Source organism: Notechis scutatus, chromosome 3 (genome assembly GCF_049901735.1).
Source record: "Notechis scutatus isolate UNSWTSFEM ecotype Mainland chromosome 3, rNotScu1.2, whole genome shotgun sequence".
NCBI lineage: Eukaryota > Metazoa > Chordata > Lepidosauria > Squamata > Elapidae > Notechis > Notechis scutatus.
Window position 1 is genome coordinate 149,030,309 of NC_142011.1, and position 22,692 is coordinate 149,053,000.

At 38.2% G+C, this 22,692-nt stretch overlaps 1 protein-coding gene across 4 annotated transcripts in view; it reads right to left on the bottom strand.

Moving 5' to 3' along the window:
• The window catches only part of NFATC1 (nuclear factor of activated T cells 1), a 143,940-nt gene that overhangs the window by 108,341 nt on the left and 12,907 nt on the right, over positions 1–22,692 (bottom strand). For 2 of the 4 annotated variants that reach the window (XM_026669933.2, XM_026669930.2), the window contains exons 1-3: positions 20,668–21,064; positions 14,197–15,295; positions 2,491–2,650 (exon numbers count right to left, since the gene is read on the bottom strand). In XM_026669933.2, coding sequence (XP_026525718.1) covers positions 2,491–2,650; positions 14,197–15,295; positions 20,668–20,752 — 1,344 coding nt within the window. In that variant the 5' untranslated portion in view covers positions 20,753–21,064. Of the gene's footprint in view, positions 1–2,490; positions 2,651–14,196; positions 15,296–20,667; positions 21,065–22,692 lie in introns of those variants that run through there. The other 2 variants (XM_087961445.1, XM_026669931.2) reach the window with 1 other exon arrangement.

The following is a 22,692-nucleotide window of genomic DNA, read 5'->3' on the forward strand; positions in this document are numbered from 1 at the left end:
CTTTAAATATCATGTGTAAAATAAAGAAGCAATAGCATGAGACAGGTAGAGAAGCAGTTCTAACAATGAACCATGCTAAGAGTACTTCATGCTAAAGTACTTTTAGTACACAGTAAAATTAGTAAAATCAAACTGACTGGCTCAATTTTTGCTAGATGTCTCCCTTGAATTTAGAATTTTCAATTGCTTTCAGATGACAAAGCTTTCAAACTCACACAAACAATAGCAATGTTCAAAAACCAAAGGAAGCAAAAATAATAAATTATATTTATACCAAAGTATAATGAAATCAATATCCAATGAATATTTATGAGGAGGAAATTCTATCACGAGGATATCACCATAGAATGGATGGGATGGATGCAATTTTTTTTGTTCAATTCTGTTTTTTATGATCTGCTACAACTCCTACCTTTACGCCTTACAAGGAGCCAAAATGCATTTATATAGAGAAATAAGTACTTTTCAAAAGTGTGTGTTCAATATTGTGCTTTGCAATTCAAATCATGGATACAGAAATCTATATACAGAAAATATTGTAATTAAACATGCACGTACTTCAATAGGTACAATATTTATCAGAAGAGTATCACTTGCAAATAGCACATATGCAAAAGAATGTATCCAAATGTGTACAATGGAGAATGTATCCAAATGTGTACAATGGTGTGTGAACCAGGCAGAAATGAATCTACCGTTAAGAATATGAGGGAATCTAATATAAAGAACTCTGCCTCTGTTTATTTATTTGTTTGTTTATATTTACATGTATCCCACCTTTATTGTTTTTTTTAAAAATTAGGCTGTGAATATACCTAATATTCTTTCATCCCCCTTCCTTTTCCCCATAACAACAACCCTGTAAGGCAAGTTGGGTTGAGGAAGCCTGACTGGCCCAAAGTCACTCAGCTGGTCTTTCATGCCTAAGATAGATTCTCCTGGTTTCTAGCCTGACATTTTACTTTGTAGTTCATCTTGGGTTATTCGCTATGACAATAAACAAACATATGAAGCCGTGGATGAATAAAATTAACATTGATAGGTCAATGCATTTTATGTTTGCTTTTTGGGGCCATTAAATTTTGGATTAAAGCCAGCAAATGGGTTGATCTGAAGTAATAGCTCATTACAGTGGAACTTTTATACCAGATATACAACCCCTAATAATCAGTTAGGGATACATATCTGGCTTTGGATTTCTTAAACATCCAATATGCAAGCATCACAGTGTTTTTGCTGGGAATGTTTCTGCATATCATCATAATGAAAAGGGTACTACTTAATTAACTAGTTTACTTGCATTGAATTATAAGGTGTGATGAGTCCCTTGGCTACTTACCCCAAGCCTCAGATGAAAACTCACCTCCTCCATAACAATACCGTTCATTCACTTTAAATAGCAGGCTAGTTCTATTTATTTATTTATTTTTATTTATTTGATTTATTTGATTTGCCAATTGTTTACAAGATAATAAGTATAAGTGTATACATAGTTGTGAATACATGAAATGGGTACATATAAGAAAAATAAAAGAAGAATAAGAGAAACAATAGGACAGGGACGGTAGGCACGTTGGTGCGCTTATGCACGCCCCCTACAGACCTCTTAGGAAAGGGGTGAGGTCAATAGTAGACAGTCTAAGGTTAAAGTTTTTGGGGTTTGGGGAAGAAACTACAGAGTCGGGTAGAGTATTCCAGACATTGACCACTCTATTGCTGAAGTCGTATTTCCTGCAATCAAGTTTGGTGCGGTTAACTTTGAGTTTGTATCTATTGTGTGCTCTTGTGTTGTTATGGTTGAAGCTGAAGTATTCATTGACAGGTAGGACATTGCAATGTATGATTTTATATACCATGCTTAAGTCAGACCGAAGACGGCGTAATTCAAGGTTTTCTAGTTCTAGAATTTCAAGTCTGGTGGCATAAGGTATTCTACAACAAGTAGAGGAGTGAAGAACTCTTCTTGTGAAATATTTCTGGACTTTCTCAATTGTGCTAATATCAGATACGTAATGTGGGTTCCAGACTGATGAACTGTATTCGAGTATTGGTCTAGCAAATGTTTTGTATGCTCTGGTTAGTAGTGTGATATTACCAGAGAAAAAGCTACCTAGGATTAGGTTAACAACTCTTAATGCCTTTTTGGCTATGTAGTTGCAGTGGGCTCTAGCACTTAGATCATTAGAGGTGAGTATTCAACATACAACAAGGAAACAGCAGATTCTGCACTGAACTGGCACCATAGAGGTTGGTCATATATAGTTAGGCCTTTCATATAATACCTATGCTGAAGAATTCCAGGAGCCATAAAGTACGAAATACCCATCGAGCACATTCAGGCCTCTGCAGCCCTTGGTCAAATAAATAAGCCTTTTTCCATCGACCAAAACAGAGTACATACTTACATTCAATATAAGGTCATTTTACTTGCCTTATTAAGGATGTTGGCTTTAAAAGAAATACACATGCTGCCAAGAATAATGCTATTACCTGCACCACTGGATGTCCCCCAGCAGACGCCTTGACAGCTCCTCGACTGCCTTCCGTCTCATAATGGGCTCGGTGATGGGACTTCGGCTGCACTTCAATCCGAAGTTCATAAGGTCCTGAGTGAGATGGCAACTGCCAATCCAAGGCAGGCAGAGATGGGCTAAAATAGAGAACAGTAGGAATTAAATATTAACAACCGTTCTGCTATCATAAACCACAAGAATCTGGCACTATTACTTTAGAGGCCACTTTTAGCAGATCATCCGTCACCATCTTACATTTAAAATTTCATCAATGGAGATAATGGTATGACATAAGTAATTTAAAAGGTAATGGTTATTTTATGAAGATTTATGGATGACACGGATTAGATAGGCCAACTGCTATCAGATGCTTAAACAAAATGGAAAACATTTTAAGCTTAGCTTAAAAAGAATTAAAAATACAATACATCAACCCATTAATCATAATAGATAACGGTGGATTGTAAGATGTGGAAAAATACCCCCTCCCCCAAATTCAATTTTGTGCAGAAATAGCCTTTTGGGAATATCAGTACTTCAGTTCCTTCAATTTGTATTCAATAAGCTTCACCTTTTGAATAAACTTGTCAGCAATAAAAATTCTTCTACTATCAATTTTTGAAAATCCCAATCAGCCCCACAAATTGACCCAACAAAAGGTCTGTTTCCATTAACACTATCACTTTGTTTATTACCAGGCAAGAATATACAACTTGCAAGGTGAGGGTCAGACAGAAGACACACAGGTTGGATGTGAGTGGATGGGTACAAGTCTTCAGTTTTCCAGTTATAGCTGACCTAGAACTCACAATGGTTTTAACCAAAAAACATGTCAATGGTGGAGAACATTGGTAGTTGTTGATAGCACCAACATCTGAAGGGCCACATATTCTCCATATTAATTTTACATTATTTTCAAGATACTATACAGTAGTGCAAGACTAGAGAGCTTTCACAGAAGATGCCATCTATATATCTTGTGTATATTCACTGTGGCTAACAGTGAATATACACAACAAAATGCTTTAGAATATTAGTTGGATTTTTCACTGGCTGTTCTAAGCACAGGTCAATCTTACATGCTGTTCCCAAATTGCCTCATTGATCAAGATCTGAATATTGTTTCTATGTGCATTTATTCAAGCGTAAACATATGTCTATCTGCTAGCAAGAACCATGTTATGTCAAGATTGGAGGAAGATGGATTCACGGACATTTGAGCATCTCCTTATTCAGCCCGGAGAGATCAGGTACCATAGTTAAAATATCTTCAGTTTTTTTTCAAAATCTGCATAGATAGCCATGAACAGTATCAATAAAGATACCAACCATATGGAGTAGAAAATATATCCCATAACCAAGAAGCCACAACTAGGAAACAATTGGTCTCTTATCACAGAAATATTTTGACTCATACCCTAAGAAGAATTCAAGAAAAAAGCAATCTCCTATCAGAATCAGCAATTCTTGTATAATAAAATCCCCCACCCAGTTTTTTCAGGTTTTATAGGTCAAAGGTTTTGTATTCACTGCACGCAAGCCTTCCTGTTCTTCAAGCTCCTGATTGCTATGGTGTCTGTCTATAGCAAAATCTTTTCTGCACTCTTTCCTTTTTCAATGAAATTCACGACTGCATTCCCCCCATGGCCCATGGGAATGTGGTATTTAGTAGCCTGCATATAGGTGACTGATGTAGGCTTCTTCAAGCGTAACTGGAAAATTACAAAGATTTATCCCACTCCATGCAATGCTTTGTTACATATGCCATCATTTGAAACATTCCTGGATAATTATCTAGAGAGACCCCACTTGACTGCAGAATAATTTACATAATATAAAGCAGTTGTATATCTCTAGTGATGATCACTGTATATTATGAAACAGAGGCTTCTATTCTTTAGCCACTTCATATATAAGATGGGTTTTTCTCCTCCCCCCTCCACCCCTTGGAGAAATAAATAAATAAATAAATAAATGTACGTACGTACGTATGTATGTATCTATGTTGTGGATGATATTTCTTTCTTTAAAAGCACTAATCCATCAAACAACAAAATGGTCAAGTGCTTTAAATTTTAAGAGAAAGAAAAGATTAAAATGAAAACTAACCTTACAAATCTGTGTATACATGTAAGTCTATGCCCACACACACGTATATACAGACATAATTATCTCTGTTTAGATCTCAGAACAGTACCAGAAACCTTGATTAAAAGGAGAGTTGCTGATTTTGTAGAAAGCATCCACACAGTTCATATTTAATTAAAATTCTAATGTAAGCATGGATGAATAACAACACTAAATTAGTAATCATATCTGGAGTAGTTCCACTGGAATTAATTGGGCCCAAAATGACTAAGTTAAACTTCATTGGTTTCAACAGGTATCCTTCAGGGAAGGGCAGACTTCACAATTGCCCATCTTTGTTTTCATAAGAAGGCTAAAACGCATCATCTGGAGACAAATGCAGAAGACATTCAGTTAGAATGAAATGACTAGGGTGAGTCCAAGAACTGGACATTAGATCTGAATTATGAGAAGTGAATAGAATTCAGTTCTTCTCCACAAATGTTCACTTTGGTTTATTATGAAGCTTTCCTGGTTTCAGCACTATAATTAAGGACAAGACATAATGTCACTTTATTATTGGTATATGTCAAACAGCTGGGAGTGAGACAGCTTCACTCTTTTCCTACAAATCTTTTAGAGGCCTATCAGTTGACCCTACATGACTTTCTCCCCACCCCTAAGTATTATGGTTATATGCAGCATTTGGGTTTGGAGGCTCTGTGCTCATGAAATTTTTTTTTCCTTTGAAGATGAAGCCCAGCCCAGCCCAGCCCAATAAGGTATTTTAAGAATACATTCTAAGATACAATATATGCATGAAGCAAATGTGACTGAAACTCATGTATTGGAATTGACTGCAGTGTCCTACTGACTTTTGCTAAGGAAAATGTGGGTTTTCTAGTTGTTCAGGAGCTTTGGAAGATTTTTATTTAATTCAGCTCAGTATATAATTCAGATGCTGTTTATTAAGAAAAACCTGCAAGATGCATTATAAATTGTGTTAATCATCATCCAGTATTTATGATATTACAAGTTTTCTGACAGGAGAGAAGGAGAAGGCCCCAAATAAATAGATGTAAATTAAATTAAACAGAACACAGATAGCCACTACTGCATAGCCAAAAAATGCCAATAATATAATGATAGTATAATAAATTGATGAGATAGGAAAATTGGGGGGCGGGTAGCCACAAACAATTGCTTGTGTGCAACATCAAACAATAAATAACCCCAGCTATAATTATTTCAGGCACATGAAAGTAGTTCTCATTGTTGAACCTTCTGGCAGACAAGGTGCACATTTTACCCAGTGGGATCAGGCCATTCTGCTGACTGTTTATCATCTAATGAAAATGTGGCAGAAGAACTTCAGAGCAAAACAAGCAGGTAAATGTCCCCATGAAAGTATAGAGAGAACAGGCATATGGCCAATTTATTGCAACCATGAAAAGTGAACACATGCTGAGCACATCAATGTGATTCAGTACCAATGGTACTGCATTTGTTGTAGATGATGCAACTGAATATGAAAAGAAGGCATATTCTGAACAGCAACATATAAGAGATTTTTGTAAAAAACATACCAGTCAGTCCATCTTCTCAATGTAAACAAGAAGATTTGAACAGCTGATCTCACAATACTATGCAAAACAGAAGCAATATTCAAAGAAGTGTTGGAAGGTTTATTTCTTATAGATATCTAATAAAGCCTGAGAAATAAAATAAACTGGTCTCCAATCAAAATTAAAAACACTACTAAACCACTCCATTCCACAAAATAAGCAATGTAAAATGCCTAGTCAAAACCCTACCATCTATTGAACTAAATATCAATCTAATGTGAAGATTCATGTAAGAGTATTTTACTGGTTTCTACACTGGTCTTGTTATACTACTGAATGTATCAGCATCTATTTTTAAATTAACATACATTGTGTAACTGCAGGAGTATCTTTGGATTCTGGAATAAATTTACCTTGTTTTCAACAATGTGGGGAGAGGTATCTCCTCATTTCTTCAATGAGTAAGAAAAATATAGCTTGCACCTACTCACTGACATTTCAGTTTATTCTTTCTTTTACTGTAATCCAGCCCTTGCATTGAGAAAAGAATATAAGGCTGAGCTTATGAATCAATAGATCTATAGGTCACCAGAAAAATCAGGCTTAATATTCCATAGAAAATAGTGTTAATAAATGGTTATTACTACAACTGCATTTATACCTATTCTTATAGAAATAAATACTATGGATCTCAACTACAAGTTAATTCTGTGAAGAAATTCATGAGTTATAAAGCTTCCTGGAAGTTTAAAAAGCACCAATATTTTTAATTATAAAACAAATGTACTTTAATGACAAACACAATAATGAAAATAATAAAGCTTGTATATTATACATCAGATTCTTCAAAAGAAAAATCAGAGGGATATATTCGATATTCTAATATACTATATGTTAAGAACCAAACAATTTGTAAAAAAAAAACCTACATCCTTTTCAACAGAGGTTTTTGGGGACTCAGTTTCAGACTCATGGTTGATAAGAACATGACCAGGGGTGGGATTCTACGGTTCTGTCCACCTTTGTAGAACCAGTAGTTCTGAACAGCAGCAAACAGAGAGCATACATAGAACCGGTTCTATGTCTGCTGCTGTTTTGGCCCACCCGCCCGCCCGGCTCTTACCTGACCTTTATTTCCTGCTTTTTCAACCGCAGCTGCTTTGCGTGACACAGCTGCGGTTGAAAAGGGCTTTTCCAACTGCTGCGCACTTGCACGCAGCGCGCTCAGCTGTCTGGGTAGCTCAGCAGGTCGTAAATTGCACTTGCAGGACTAGTGAGACTCGCACGTGCAACACAGAGCAACAGAACCAGTAGTTATACTGGTCAGATCCCATCGCTAAACATGACCCAGTGTAACTTAGTATGAATCCTTCTACTAGTGGCTCTAAACAAGGAGTGAGCGAAAGAAAGATTTATATTTATTGGTAGATCTCTGTATTGTTTGCAAAAGACAGCCAAGTCCCAGATTTCAAGCCCCAGTTATTTAACAGTAAGTGACAAAATTCCACCTTCCTGCCAAATTATACAAGGGAAAGAACAATAATTTCTAGCTACTTCATTACATGGAAGCAAGAACTGGCTATGTCAAGAAAAAAGATAAAAGTAAATTGAATGCAGCAGGAATAAGATTACTTCAGGAGTGTCTGCAGTGAAACACAAAGCAATGGGGTCCAGAATGGATGGATACTGAAAATAAGTGGACTGAATACACAGACAAGTGACCAGCATAAAAAAGTATGTTGTGATGGTTTGGTAATAGAGAATTGAATTACAAAATAATTGTGTGAAGAGTGAGAAAGGAGAAACTTTGGAATGTGGTGGTTGGATGCCGCCGATGAGATCTTCAAAAAGAGATGAAGGTGAAAAAAGTACCTTCCTGAAATGGCTATGGACATAGTGGAGCAAGGTTTTTAAGAACAAAGATACGAAGATGTATAGAGAATAGTGTTGATTTACATTATTTAAATTTAGTTAAAAAAATTTCTTCTTTTCTCTTACCTTCATTCGTTTATTAGGTTTGTTTCCAAACTCTTTTTACTTATATGTATATATGTATGATGATGGAAAAATCTGAATCAAAAAGATAAAATGTGATTTGGGCATACATATCGCACCTGCTGTGAACATTTTTAACCAAATGCATCTTTCCTAGTTTTGTGCATCACATGTAAGACCAGGAAAAATGCAGCTGCTTTAAATTACTTCTGGCAGGTGCATGGCCATGTGCACCCCAAGTCACATGTTACCCTTTTGAATCTAGAACTCTGGCATTTCTTACATGTATCCATGTTCCAGATCAAAGGCCAGCGCTCCAGCTCTGGCATTCAAAGTAAATTTCCAGGTCCAGTTTTTTTTTTAATTGAATGGTGGTTTTCTTTGCTTATTTTTCTTAGTTGAACTTGAGATTTATCAACATTATCATCCTGAACTTGTTGTTGCCTTTCCAAACTGTAAATCATGGTCTGCCTTTTGATTCAATAGAAGATTGAAAATTATAGGCAAGGGAAGGCATTTTTATTTTTAATCTGTTGAATCGAAAAAGAAGAGAAAAAAGACCATGCAATTCCAAGAACTTGTGCTCGGTTGTAAGATTGTAGTTATCATTCTGTATTATACAGTTTGTACTAAGAGTTCTGAGGCATATAAAACTCTTGTAATTACTTCTTCTCTTATATTGAACAATCCTGTGTCAAAGGTAGTTAAACAAAAGCTAAGAACAACTTATTGAAATATTTCGGCTTCTCTTTTGTTTCACTAAACTATAATCATTTGCCTCAAGAGTATTTTCCATCATAGATGGAGAAGTTTAGATTGGTTATTCCATTTTGCTGGAAGCAGCAGGATTCACATGGCTATTAATCTGCTTGTATCAATACTTCCCTTATGAACTCCTGGTTCTGCTGTAAACATTTTTTACATGCTAAAACTTGGCATACAAGATAAAAGGCTACCTGATTGCAAACAGAGCAGAACATTAAATGCACAGAAAATACATCTACGTACAAGGCTTTAACTGTGGGTCTTTGTGCAAAAACAGCACCCAGATGTTTGGGATTTATCCAGAACCAGAATGTAAATGCCAAATGTGCAATGAGAATCCACAGATTATTATGGCTCTGAAGAATTAGGTGGCAGTTCCTTCTTTACGTTTTTCAGATTGCAGTGACTGACTACAGTTGGTAGTCTTCCCAGGTCGTAATACTGAAGCCACTTTCGTATAACTGAGGGACTACAGAGTGACTATGAAACTTCTATTTTTTGAAAACCATAGTTGTGCTCAGTTAACATCTCAGAAAACATTATGTTGTAACTAACATGGTGAACTTGCTTGAAACCCTGCAACCCTGCAGTTTGTTTAATTTTTTAAAAACTTTCTATTTTAAACTAATTATAGATGCACTCAGTCGATTACTTAAGGAATTAAAAGTAAAATCTGGTAGCTCTTTATCTGACTAACATATGTTATATAGAGGAATAACCTTTCATAACAAATAAAATGAGTTAGTTGGCTCAGTTGCTGACTTTTGGCTCCCATAAAAGTGTTCTCCTCCCATTATATCAGGAATAAATGCTTGTATGTCACTTATCCATGAATAAAGTGCAAGTAGCACTAATTTTACTAAGTGATTGGGAATGAGGCATTTGTAATGATCTATAATCTTATATTCAACAGCGAACTCTCTTTGAATAAAGATAGCTGTTGTCAAATAATATTGGCTAAATTAATTATTCATACCATCATAGGATCTATGTTAAAAAAAAACTATTAATTTAGGAATTTTCCAATAACCTTTTAAAGTTTTTTTTCTGGAAAAGACAAAGGAGGTAATATAATAGTTTTGGCAAATAAACCTCATGACAGGGTGGATATCGGAATCTGTATTATTTGTTGGAACTCAACCTAGACTTTGAAACAGAACAGACACTTAAAATAATCCAGGAGCAGGGAGTGATTCCAAATATACTATGACAAATGGCTACCTTTTGCTAGGATATTTAAAATACTAAATTTCAAGCCTGCATCTTATGACTGTGCTGACATCTCACTTCAGCTTTTTTACATACATAAAATGAAAGGCATTCATGGGTTACAGGAAACTAGGTTCAGGGCATCAGATTGGTAAAATCAGACTTTTACAGTAGCTTCCAGATGTCCTGGAGCACAAGTTAATGAGAACACATGGAAACATATTGAAAAAAAATATCAGGAAACACATTTTTTACACAAAAGCAAACCAGTGGAAAAATATTATATGCATAATACTGGAATGCAATTATTGTCATTATCACTCTGGGTATTGCTGTTTTCATTTTAATTCCATGTGGTATTTAAAACAACAAAAGAAAAACTTTTTTCTGTAAATTAGTGAATGATAAAAGATTTATGTGTTCATACAATTTTTCCTGATGTTTAAAATACATGTGCAAACCTTATTTTTTTCAACTAATGTAAATTTGGGGGAAGTGGCTTAAAACTCTTTAAACCCAATCTTAAGCTTTATAACCTAAGCAAATGTTAGATATATACATTTCCTCACATTTTGGCACTACAGATACCACCATATTGATACACATATTATATATTATTGCCCATATACTCTGCACCTATAAGGCATGGGAATGGACTGGTACTATGAGATTTGCAGGAAGAAAAAAATATTTATATATCCAATAATTGTTCACTTATTTGAAATGCTATGTTCTGAATGTTTACTCCTATCTTAAATAGATCACATGCCAGTTTTAGACAGACTCATGTACACTTCAAAAGGATGAGATAAAAATAGATTGCATTGTCTGATACATTAAACTTGAGTTGGATGCATTCCCTTTCTGAGGCCTTAAAACCTAGTAATCACACCTCTATAACAATTCACCAAATCACAGATGTGTGATCTCCTGCTTTTTTTCAGATAAAAGCAAACAACAGAAATATTCTTCCAGCAGGATTTATGCACCTGAAAAAAGGAACCAGCCTTTCCAAAAATATAAAACTCTATGCCTCATGGAAACCTTAATGTCACCCACATTACATGGTATCATAATGTCTCAGCTCTGCTGCATAAGGGCATCTGGAGGGAGTGTGCAGAAATGTTAAGATCACTGATGTATCAACATGATCAAAGTTCCAGCTCTTTTTTACATGTATGGAACACACATTAAAGGGATGTGTTTGCAAAGACTTTCATTGCACCAACCATTTTTACTTTTTTAACCTTCACCCATGGACACCCAGCAGCAATACATACATACATATTTAATCAAATTATAATCTGATTATAGGAACCTTAGATTGATGGATGCAAGAAGGGACATAACATCATTAGAACAGATAGAAAGGTGAATGAATATGGCAGTCCTGCATAAAGGTAATTGAGCAAATGCTAATTGTGCAAGACAATTGCTGAAAAGTTACAGCTCCACACTAAAGACCAGAATCACAGAAAAACAAAGTTTTCTTAATCTTTTTCTCTTGTACAGTTTTTCTCTAGAAAATCAAATCTCCAGCACCAATGTTTTGACTGCCACTGGAGACAGGGCTACTTCAACAGTCCTGCCTTTGGACCAAAGCTTTTCAGGGCATTGAAAGCAATTGTCTCATCACTGGGGGTATCAAAAAATTGGGCTATCTCAAAGCCACAATTAATTTTGTTTACTTTCAGACATTTCTACCACTTCTTTTTTCTCAAGCGTACAAGAGAATTTACAACATGTAACTGCTATTGGACTCTTGACTAGTGTTCAAAAACATAGAACAGCATGATAACTTTGCATACAACAAAGGACCACTGTCCTTTATTATCACATGCAAAAAAAGAAAGAAAGAAAGTTCAAAATGCTGCTACCTTTCTCCGCTTGCAAAATTGCAAAACAATGTCTGAAATAGTAGACATAAGACATGAGCTTCATGGAGTAAAAGTTACAGCTGTGTGTATGCATGTTGTTATGTTAATATGTCTTCAGGGAGTTGGACATTATATACACAAACAGAACACCAAAAACCAAGACAACATACACAGCAACATAGTGTTAAGGTCTGTGTTTTAATTTTTCTTTTATTTTGCATGTTATCTTTCTATTATTATATTATTGCTCACATTACACTGGAGGAGATGGAGAGTAGGATTCCATGAGCTCTGCAGAAAGGCTAATTTTATCCAGTTCCTCCTCTCCTTGAATCATTTTTATTTCAGATTTAAAACTTGGTGCCTCATTTGCTCTTTCATCTCTTCCCTTTTCATTTCTTCCTACCATACTTTTATGCTATGACTTTTTTGAATGTAGGCAAGAATGACTAATGGGTATGGTTAAAAAAACGTCCAGGTAGTGGCAATGTATATAAAAAGCAGGTGGCGCTTCAACTGTACCATTGTAACCTTCTTGATTCTTTTGACCACACCCTGTAGATAACTCAATGTAGGACTGCAGGCCAGAATTATCTTATTTTAATGATTATGTATAAAACTCATACTAGGAAAGAAAGAAGTCAAATAAAATTATTTTGAAACAATCACCAGTGATGCTGCCACTGCCCTCTCGCAATGCCTGGGGGCTGTAGGGATCTGGATAGGGGACAACAGACTTCTGCTGAACCCTGGTAAGGCCAAGTGGCTTTGGATACATGCACCTTTGGGCTCTGGGACATTAATGTCTTTAGTTCTGGATGGCATTGCACTGTCCCAGACATACCAGTGTGCAACTTGGGAGGTTCTCCTAGACTCGTGATTCTTGCTCTAAGGGCAGGGGACAGTCCTGGCTAGGAGAGCCTTTGCGCAATTTTGTGTATTGTACCAGTTGTGCCCTTTCCTGGATTGAGAGTCCCTAAGCTAAGTCAATCAAGCCATAGTCATCTCATGATTCGACTATTGCAACACACTCTACATGGAGCTACCTTCAAAGAGTATTTGGAAGTTACAGCTCACACAGAATTCAGCTGCGCAGATAATTCTTGGGGTCCATGTTACACCACTGTTTCATGAGCTGCACTGGTTACCAGTTTGCTTTGGGGTCTAATTCAAGGTATTGGTTTTTACCTTTAAAGCCCTTCATGGCATGGATCCAGATTATCTGACAGACTATCTCACCTCAGTGGGATTAATCCGCCCCACCCGTGCCAGCAGAAGGGGCATGCTGCAAGCCCCATTGGTCAAGAAATTCCAGCTGGCAAGATCCAGGAGAATAGCTTTTTCTGCTGTGGTTCCCACCCTCTGGGACATCATGCCTTTCCCACTCCCCTAAGTGAGATCTGCACCCCCATCCTTTTAGTCTTCTGAAAGGGCCTGAAGACCTAGCTCTGCCAATTGGACAGTGGCCCCAATAGGGGAATGTCATGCTGGAGACAGTAAATAAGTTAAATAGATCTCATCTCCTTCTTATGAACACCTTGCTCCCTTCCTCTTCATCTTTGTCAGTTTTAAATCAAGTTTAATGCTACTATTTATTGTTTTAATGTTTTACATTGGTATAAAACTAAATCAGCTAAACGTATCAGCTAAGGGCTGATAAGGATTATTTTGAAACAAAATCACCCACTTTTATAAACCAGCCCAACATACTATAAAAAGACGAATACAAACATAACCCATGCAAATCAGTAACAATTAAAACAGAAATGAAATATTTCCTTTTTTTTTGCTTTCAAACTGTTACAATAGGAACAAGTATCACAAGAAAAGCTAAAAGTAAGCCTGTACTATTACTGCAATTCTATTTTAGATTGCATGCTATATTCCCCTTGTAATCAAGCATTCACCATCTATTTTCAAGTTTGTAAAAGCAACTGTTTTGATTTGGGATTTTTTAAAATCCCAGATAGGAAATAAACGGATACTAAGAATCTAGAGAAATTGGTTTGAATTTGCTTTTACCAACCAAATGAATCGTAGCATACCATGTAACAAAAGCAAAAACATAACACTATAAAAATCATTCTAATTGTCTATGACTACCGTGTTTGAAGTACTAAAAACAAAGGCATTATTGCCAAAGGAGGTAAAGCAAAAGAGAAAATAAGACTTTTCTTTTCAAGATTACATCTAACGAAACTGTACCTCATGTATGATGTTGGGGACAAAGGCTTTGATTTGGCCCACTGATAGGGGTGCTGTGGAACTGAAAGATACTGATCACAGAAGCTTCCTTTCCTGATGTGCTGGAACCCAGGAAACTCTTCTGGTGATAAATCGGTAATCGGTGATATGGTCCCCTGATCATCTCCACTAGGTTCCGTCTTGAGTGCCATGGAGGGAGTGTGATCTGCTGCAGTTTTCCTGGACTTGATAGGAATCCCATCATTCATATCTATTGTGCTGTCAGTAGTGAGGGCATTGATTGCTGCAACAATGGCTGAACTGGTATATTGGTTAGTGTTTCCCAGCCATGTCTCATCAGTCACACTGACCCTTGGAGAATTCTGGGGAGAAGGGGTGGGGGAGTGATGTGGAGAGTAGGATGTCTGCCTGCCATTCAAACTGTATTTTCTCTTATTACAGGGAGAGGATGGTCTGGAGTTGTGAGAGCTCAGCCAGTTTTCTTCAGTAATACTTGTTCTGGGAGATGTGGAAGGAGAATGTCGAGGTGAATTAAGGAGTGTGCAGGGAACTAAACTTCGCTGATACCTCTCCTCAGTTTCATTGGTTTTGGGTGATACGCACGGCGATTGCCAAGGAGATGTCTGGGGTGAAGTATAAGGATAGGAATAATTTGATTCATAGGAAGATGCTTCTGAATTGCAACTTCTGGAAGACAGGCTACTGGCTGGGCTCAGACAAGATGGGTCCCTGTAAGCCTCAATGTTTGGTAAATTCAAAGTAGCAGTAGAAGGCGATCTCTTGGTGTTTTGGGTGGATTCATCAACTTCCGCTTCATGGAAGAACTGGTTGTTGTTTTGATGTAGTCCTAAGTAGGTTATTTCAATTCTAGGACTTTCTAAGGCTGGCACGCCATTAGGTCGGACACTTGGAGGCAAATAATATCCAGCAGTGCTGTTGTCAGCATGCCCTCCATAACCTGATAGATGGTTAGCTGATGAGACATTTGGAATGACTGGAATAGACGTTTGAAGACCGTGACATGGAGTTGGCAGTGAAGAATGGGCCACATTTAGAGGCAAAGTTGAGTTTATATTTGAAGATGCATAGTTATAATGTTCTGCAAAAAGATAAAAAAAGAACAAGAAAAGACATGAGATATTGCACATAGACACAAATTAATTTATTAGTAAGCGGAATCCCTTTCATGATCCAGTGATTATACTAGTTTTCTTTGGAATCAAAGCCTATCTTAACCATTTCAAAGATGGCTAAGAGCTAGTGTCATTTAGCCATTCAAGAACAGATTAGGATCAATTAGTTCTGGGTTTAAGTCCACCCTCGGCCATGGAAGTTCATTAAAGAAGACAGGGATATGCTGGGATAAAGAAGAATGCAGTGATTCATCTTGCACCCCCAGCAAAGCTACAAACTGCTCTTGGCAGACTCTTTCTGAATTGAGCAAAGAGAATGGAAATTATCCAAGTAACCTTTCTTGGTACCCTCAAAACATCGGTTTTTATTACACTCAAGGAAAAAGACAAAGTCCTCAATTTTGTTAGTTTGACCATCTGGATCCTCCTGGGGTGTTAAGGCAGCCTGGAAGGTGACCATAGGATGGATCCATATAGCGCTTTCATGCTCACGGAGAGAAGGGTTGCTCCCACCAGCTTTGAAGGAAAACCCTTCTTCAAAAGGTCAGCGTTGCATCCTTTTCTGTTGAATTTGGGGAGGTTGTGCAAAAGACAACAGCTTCCCGATTCAAGACTGGTGTGCAACTTGGTTTTTTTTCTGGACTCACAGCTACAAAGAACAATAGCTATGAGTCAGTGGCAGTTGTGGCCAGGAGGGTCTTTGCACAGGTTCATCTTGTGCATCAGTTACCCTTCCCTTGTTCAAGAGGGCCTTCAGACAGTTATTCATGCCCTGCTCACCTCTGATTGAATTATTGCAATGTGCTCTTCGTAGAGCTATCATTGTGTTCTATCATGGAACTATAGCTACCACCTGGAAGTTAAAATTGGTTCAAAATGCAGTAGGCTTCCAACCACCAGAAAAGTGGCCAATCCTACGTATAATATATGACTGGTGAGAAGAAAAGACTTCCACAGATAAGTCTAACAGATTCCATAGAATAAAACAACCATCACAACCCTATCTCCCCTTTATTCTTTTGCTACTCTACATCAAACAAAACAATATAAATATTGTTCAATATTGCACAATATTGCTCTGCTATCTTTTCTTATCAATTCTCTTCTTGCCAAAAATGGCATCTATCTTTTTTATTTTTAAATGAGTTATTTACTACAAGAAGTTGACTCCAATTTATAAAATGCACAAGAGAGGGAAGTGCTTTTAAATACTGATGTGAATGTTGAATCTTTTTTTTTTTTTTACATTTGCTAAATTTCATCTGCTGAGCTAAATTTGAGTAATTATGTGTTTTTAATATACTAAACTTAGTGGAAATCAATTGTGCTTTAACACAGCATATAATCTAATTTCACCCTCTTTTTCCATGTTGAAGTCCTCTCACCTTTGTGGTAATGAACACATTTATGTTGTGAGATTCTGTACTGCTGAGCTACATTGCTGACCAATAAAAGGAGGAAGAATGAGCAAAAAAAGAGGGCAAAATTCAACATGCTGCAGTTTTTCTCTGAGCCATGCTGTTATTCTTTCTGAAGCACACACAATTTTCCATGATCCTTGTGAAAAGGTGCATTATTCTATTGAGCAACTCAACACAGAGTCATAACAGCTAGTTCTTGGACCAATTGGACTTACATTTTCTATCCTTTCTTTTCCATGTGCATGTGATACTGCACGCTTGCATATACACAATTTCTCCAAAAAGTCTGAATGAGAGTTATAACAATCCCAAGTATTCATAAAGGTGGTGGCCATGAATCCGCTACAAACAATATACTGCCATTTCCACTGTTCCCACCGTTTGCGTGTCATTTTTTTGTTATCAACTCTGCCTCAAGTTTCAACATGCCTTCGGCTTCAGTTGCTTTTTAAGAATTCTTGAGTGATTGAAGCAAAAAGGCAAGGCGTCCCCTCACTTCCTCTACATATAATGTTTGCTTCCTTCCTCTCCCCTCCGGAGGCAAATGCTCCAGGCGATGTCACTCCCCTAACATATACATTGAGATCCGGAAAAGCTCCGTTAATGAGCATGGCTCTATTCCCAACTGAACTCCAATGTTCCTCTACTAGTTAAATGACAATGTTGACAAAGGACATACAATATTACTCCAGCTGCTACAGAAGTAGCTCCATGACATTTGGTGCCTCTTCTTTTTTTCATGTTAAACACCATTAGTACATTCAACACCTATTATACGTCTATTATTTACCAAAATATGCCCATTAATATCCAGGTGTGGAGCAGCACAAATAAAACAGGGTTTTTTTCTCTTTCCTGCTTGGTGTTCCATCTAAACCCATTGTAGATACTATTCTAAATTACTGAGGCATAATTGCTTATACACTGTTTGCACAGAATATTTTGACTTACACAGAAAGCAGGAAATGACTCAAAGATTACCCTCAGCCAAAAACCCACACAGAATGTCAGTCATTATGAGAAGAAATGGCAGCAAAATTCATACATGGAAGAGCACTTTCAACCTTTTTCACACACTTACCAACTCCTGAAATTGTTTCCAGGAGCAGATCAGACTCACATTTTGCCACCCTCGATTTACACACTATACCTCTGTTTCTTTGTGGACAATGTTACTTTCCTATGTAGATACCCTTATTCATTCCCCCAAAGAAGTCATAGAAAAGATTGGTGTGCATTACAGGGAGATTCACGGTCTCATACATGGAAAAAGGCATATTTAGGGCAAATTGATATATATATCTGAAGAGGTCTAAAATTACATTTCTTCTAACAGCCACAGTCACACTTGTCAATAGCATGTATATATCCCAGGAAAGAAACATTATTGGATAATGGTTGCATTGCTGAAGGCTTACCTTCATGGCGTAAAATCTAGGAAAATGTTAAATCTATTGTACAGGGGTTAACAGAAGAACAAGTTTTTGGATGAACAGCACGGAGTCTTCTCTAATTTAAAATAGTTACAATGGACAATAGTTAGGAAAGAGGTATCCATCAAAGAAGGTAAAGAAAGCGGGATACAAACAAGCCTATACAATACTTTTACACTGTAGCATTTTATAAAGAGTGTGTGTGGATGCAATTAATATATGTATATTCAATTCCCGTACCATTCCTGGTCAAATATTATTTTATGGGTAATGTCAAGTGCATTTCCTGGTTTTTTTAAATACACTAAAATAGTTGGAATAAAATAAGAAAAAATATATGGCCTAATGGAATTAGGATTATCTCCATTTTTCTACTCCATGCCTTCCCAGATGGTAGAAGGCAGCAGTACTTGGCAGATGAAGTTGGAACAGACAACTCCATTCACACTTAATATTTGCAGGATTTAGAACCTCTGAATAGGGCTTTTGTAAAACAGACCTGGGGAACTTGACTAAAAATCTATTTCATTTACAATAGAATAGCCATAAAACAAGCTATTATCTATTGCATTCTCAGAGCTATGTATATTGTTCAATTACTTTCCAGCCTGATTGCACCATCATATACTGACTGATTAGGTTATTATCACCCACTCTCCAACTTTGTGATTCCACAACTCCTGAAAGTGAATTTGGGCAAACCCCTCCCCCCCCCAGTTAAAAAAAGTTAGTTTTGTTGGAGTAGTAATACTGAAAAGTTCCAGCTCAATTACTGTAGTCAAAGCAACATTTTAAAAAACCCTTCCAAGTTACTTGTGCCTCTTAGGAGTTCTGACTCAAAATAGAGAATCTGCAAGTTATATGAATTAGGTCCATATAACTGTACACCTTCTTTGTGTCAGCTGCATTGTAATATGGAAATTTCATGCTCAGAATGCAGTGCAACCTACCTTCTAAATGCCCAATGCAGTCTGGATTAGGAAGGAAATATACTGGGATATACATACATACATACATACATACATACACACATACACATATAAGTTATATAAACAAGAAACTTTCAAGATTGTTTTTCTGTATCCAATTACACTAATGCCACTAGACAGCCACTAGAAATATACAAAGGCTAAAATGGGATTGGAATCCAAAGGCTTGGTGGATCCAGGTACTAGTCTACATAATTACAGCTTTGCAAAAGAAATCTTTCCAAACCATAATTCATATAGGATCACCTCCACTTATGTGGCTGTAAAAACCAACATTACCGTATATTGTTTATCTAACTCTCATACTCCAGTTGAATTTCATCACATCCTGGGATTTAAAAGGCAACCTGAGGGGATATTTATAATCTATATATTAGAGTTGCCTTGTAGTGAGATGGGGAGTAAAGATAAATAAATAAATAAATACCCGTTTATTACAGTTCTTCCCTTGTTGAAAGCCAATGCAGGAATAACAATCTGCTCTGTCTCTGGACCCTGCATGAGATTTCCATCCCCTAGTCTCCTTTTGCAGATTTGGCAAACCACCTGATTTAGGACACAGGTCCAAGGAACACCATATGCTTTTAACCAGTCTCATCCTACAGAACTTCAAGGCTGATCCATAAGACCCTAGGTGGGTAGTTAATGGGAACCTGCCACCCCTTGCTTGCTGTTTCCTAACGCCCCCCTCCCCTCCCCGCAATTTTTTCTTACAAGTTCCCAAGCTGAACGATAGAAAACCTGGCTTTTAGAAAACAAATTTCCACCCTGGAGCAGTAGCATGAAGGACTGGGCCCTTTCTTAACAAAACAGTATATATAATCTAAATATATAAAATGACAACAGGCAGGTCTACTACTGAAGTGTCACGGTGGACTTGTTAAGTATAAGTTCCTTGATGGAACAGAGAACTGTCTTAGGTTTGGTTTGGACCGGGTAAAGTTGGCAAGAGTTCGGCCAGTTTCCCCTTCAAGTGTCGAGAAAAACAGTAACATGTGCTGGAATTGTTCATTTTTGCAGTGGAGGAAGGCTTCTTTTTTCCTTTCTTTTTTTAAAGAGGAACCCGCAAAGCCGGGGCCGCAAACAACACGAAGGCAAAGGGGTTTTCCGCTTCATTTCCAGCCCATCTTCCCAAGCCCTTGAGGAGGACTGTGCTTCTGCTCGCCCTTTGAGAAGTAGGGAGGTGAAACACCCCCAAATCCGAGCTACTCCCCAAGGGCTCCGCTGGCTTCGGGGGTGGGGGGGGGAGCGGGAGAGCGTCGAAGGCGAAACAAGCGAGACGACGCCTCAAGCCCAGCAACGGGCGGCGCTTCGCGCTCCCTCCCTCCCGTCCCCAGGCTCAGCCTATTGTGGAGACGGCTCTTTCCCGTCCCAGAAGAACCGCTATATTTAACGCTCGAGCTGCAAATAAACGGCTCTCCGCCCTCCCCTTTCCTCGCGCGCCGGTCCCCGTCCCGTCTCCCTCGAGGGCGGCCGCTGCTGCCTCGTCACCAACCTTTGCCGCCGGTAGCCTCGTTGCTCTGGTTAAACTCGAAGAGGAAATCGAAATCAAACTCGGGATCTTCCTCCAGGCCGCTCATGGCTCGGCGGGCAGAGGCCAGGCACGGCGACCAGCGCCCAGGGGGTGGAATGTCCGCTCCACCCCCACCCAGACTCCCGCAGACACCTGTTGCGGCGGGAGCGCTGCGGGCGACCGGCTGCTGGCTAGCCCGGCAAGGGAACTACTGGCGGCCTCGGGGTCGCGCCGGCTTCTCCGCAATCCGGCACCCCGGCCGCCTCTGTAATTGAAAGGTCCCAGGACGCCCAGGCAGCCTCTCCTCGGGTCGGTGCAACGTGACCTTTGACGAGCGCGGCTCGCTCGCTCCCTTATCTCGCTATCGCTGCCTGTCTGTGAGATCCTCCTCCTCCTCCTCCCTTTGTTTATCTAAACCCGGAAACATCAACAATCTAGTTGCTCCGCTCCGCAAGCCTCTCCGGTTCCTCATTTTAAAATAACCCCTCGCCGCTCGAGTTACAGACCGAAGGGGGGTTTGGCCATGGCCTCACTCCCACCCGGGCTGGGTCACCCGGGGAAGGGAACCTCCGCCGGCCCTACTCTGAGCTTGAGTGAAGTGGCAGTTAGTTTAGGCTAATTAGGAAAGTGCAGAAGCACCTGCTCGGCCTCGCCTCGGCTCTAAGTTGTACCTGGTTAGTAGTGGAATCCCAGGGCTGTCAGGCTAAACATGGAAGTAAAAATACAATACATGGAAAAAGGCAGTGACAAATTGGAACTGGACTTTATTTTTTTTTTATCAGCTCAGTGTTGGGTTTAATTATGTATAAATTACAATTGTAATTAAATTAAAATTATGAATTAAATAATTTATTATTGCTGTTTGATTTTTATTCAAGGCATCCTTGAATGGTTGTGCTGGTGTAGTGGTTTAAGGCAGAAACCACGAGACTGTAAGTTCTAGTCCAGTCTTAGGCACAAAGCTGGCTGGGAAACCTTGGGCCTGAAACTTTCTCTCAGCCCTAGGAAAGATGCAATGGCAAACCATTTCCAAAACCTTGCCAAGAAAACTGCAGGGACTAGTCCAGGTGGTGCCAGGAATCAACAAAGACTTTTAAGATGCACATGAATACACAGACACACACACTGTTTTATTCAGGGGGATTGCAATTGTAAGAACTTTTAACCAACTTAACTTTGTTAGAACTCACATGCTTTCTCTCAGTCCTTGCTTGTAGATTGTCAAGCAATATTAAGACATAAGATATAATCAAACAAAACATTGTCTTCACATAAATACCCTCTTTTTAATTACACTGTAATTAATATATGTACATATACGATAATGCCTAAATATGTCAACAGTGGTGCTCGATGATCTGAATGTGCGACAGAAGTCAGTAGATTCACTCAGCCAAATAGTTTTGAAATAAAACAATATACACTGATATCTAGAAAGATTTATCCTAGTTTACAAGATTTATACCCAGAGACTAAAGATGAAGAAGTGACAACATGATGACTATAGAAGTGGAAGGGAACCAATCCTTTCTTAAACCCTTCCCCCATTCCTTTTTTCACCATCACCCTCTTCCAGGAGGAGAAAATTGAACCAGTTTTCTTCTCTTCTTTGGTCTTCTCTAGCTAGCCCAGACCCAGATTTTGGTCAGGAGGAAATAATTACAAGTGAAGGTAGAAAAAATAAACCCAAGGATAACAATAACAGCTCATGCATGTTTGCTATTGATTCATAACGCTAGCTCCATATTCATGTAAAATAGCTATTTCCTTCAGCTTTTCCAAGCCTTCTCAGGTTATCCCTGAAATTATCTTACCTGAGAAACCAAACATTTCTTTAGAAGGAAAGCAAAAGAAGGAAGGCCAAATTGGAGCTGGCCCTTCCTTTCTTCAAAGTTCACCTGAAATGGAGACCCTTCCTGCTCAGAACTTGCATTTCCCCAGCTTTGCTAGTCTCTGCTTACTAAACAAATTGGAAAATTTGCCATGATGAAGTCAACATTAATACAT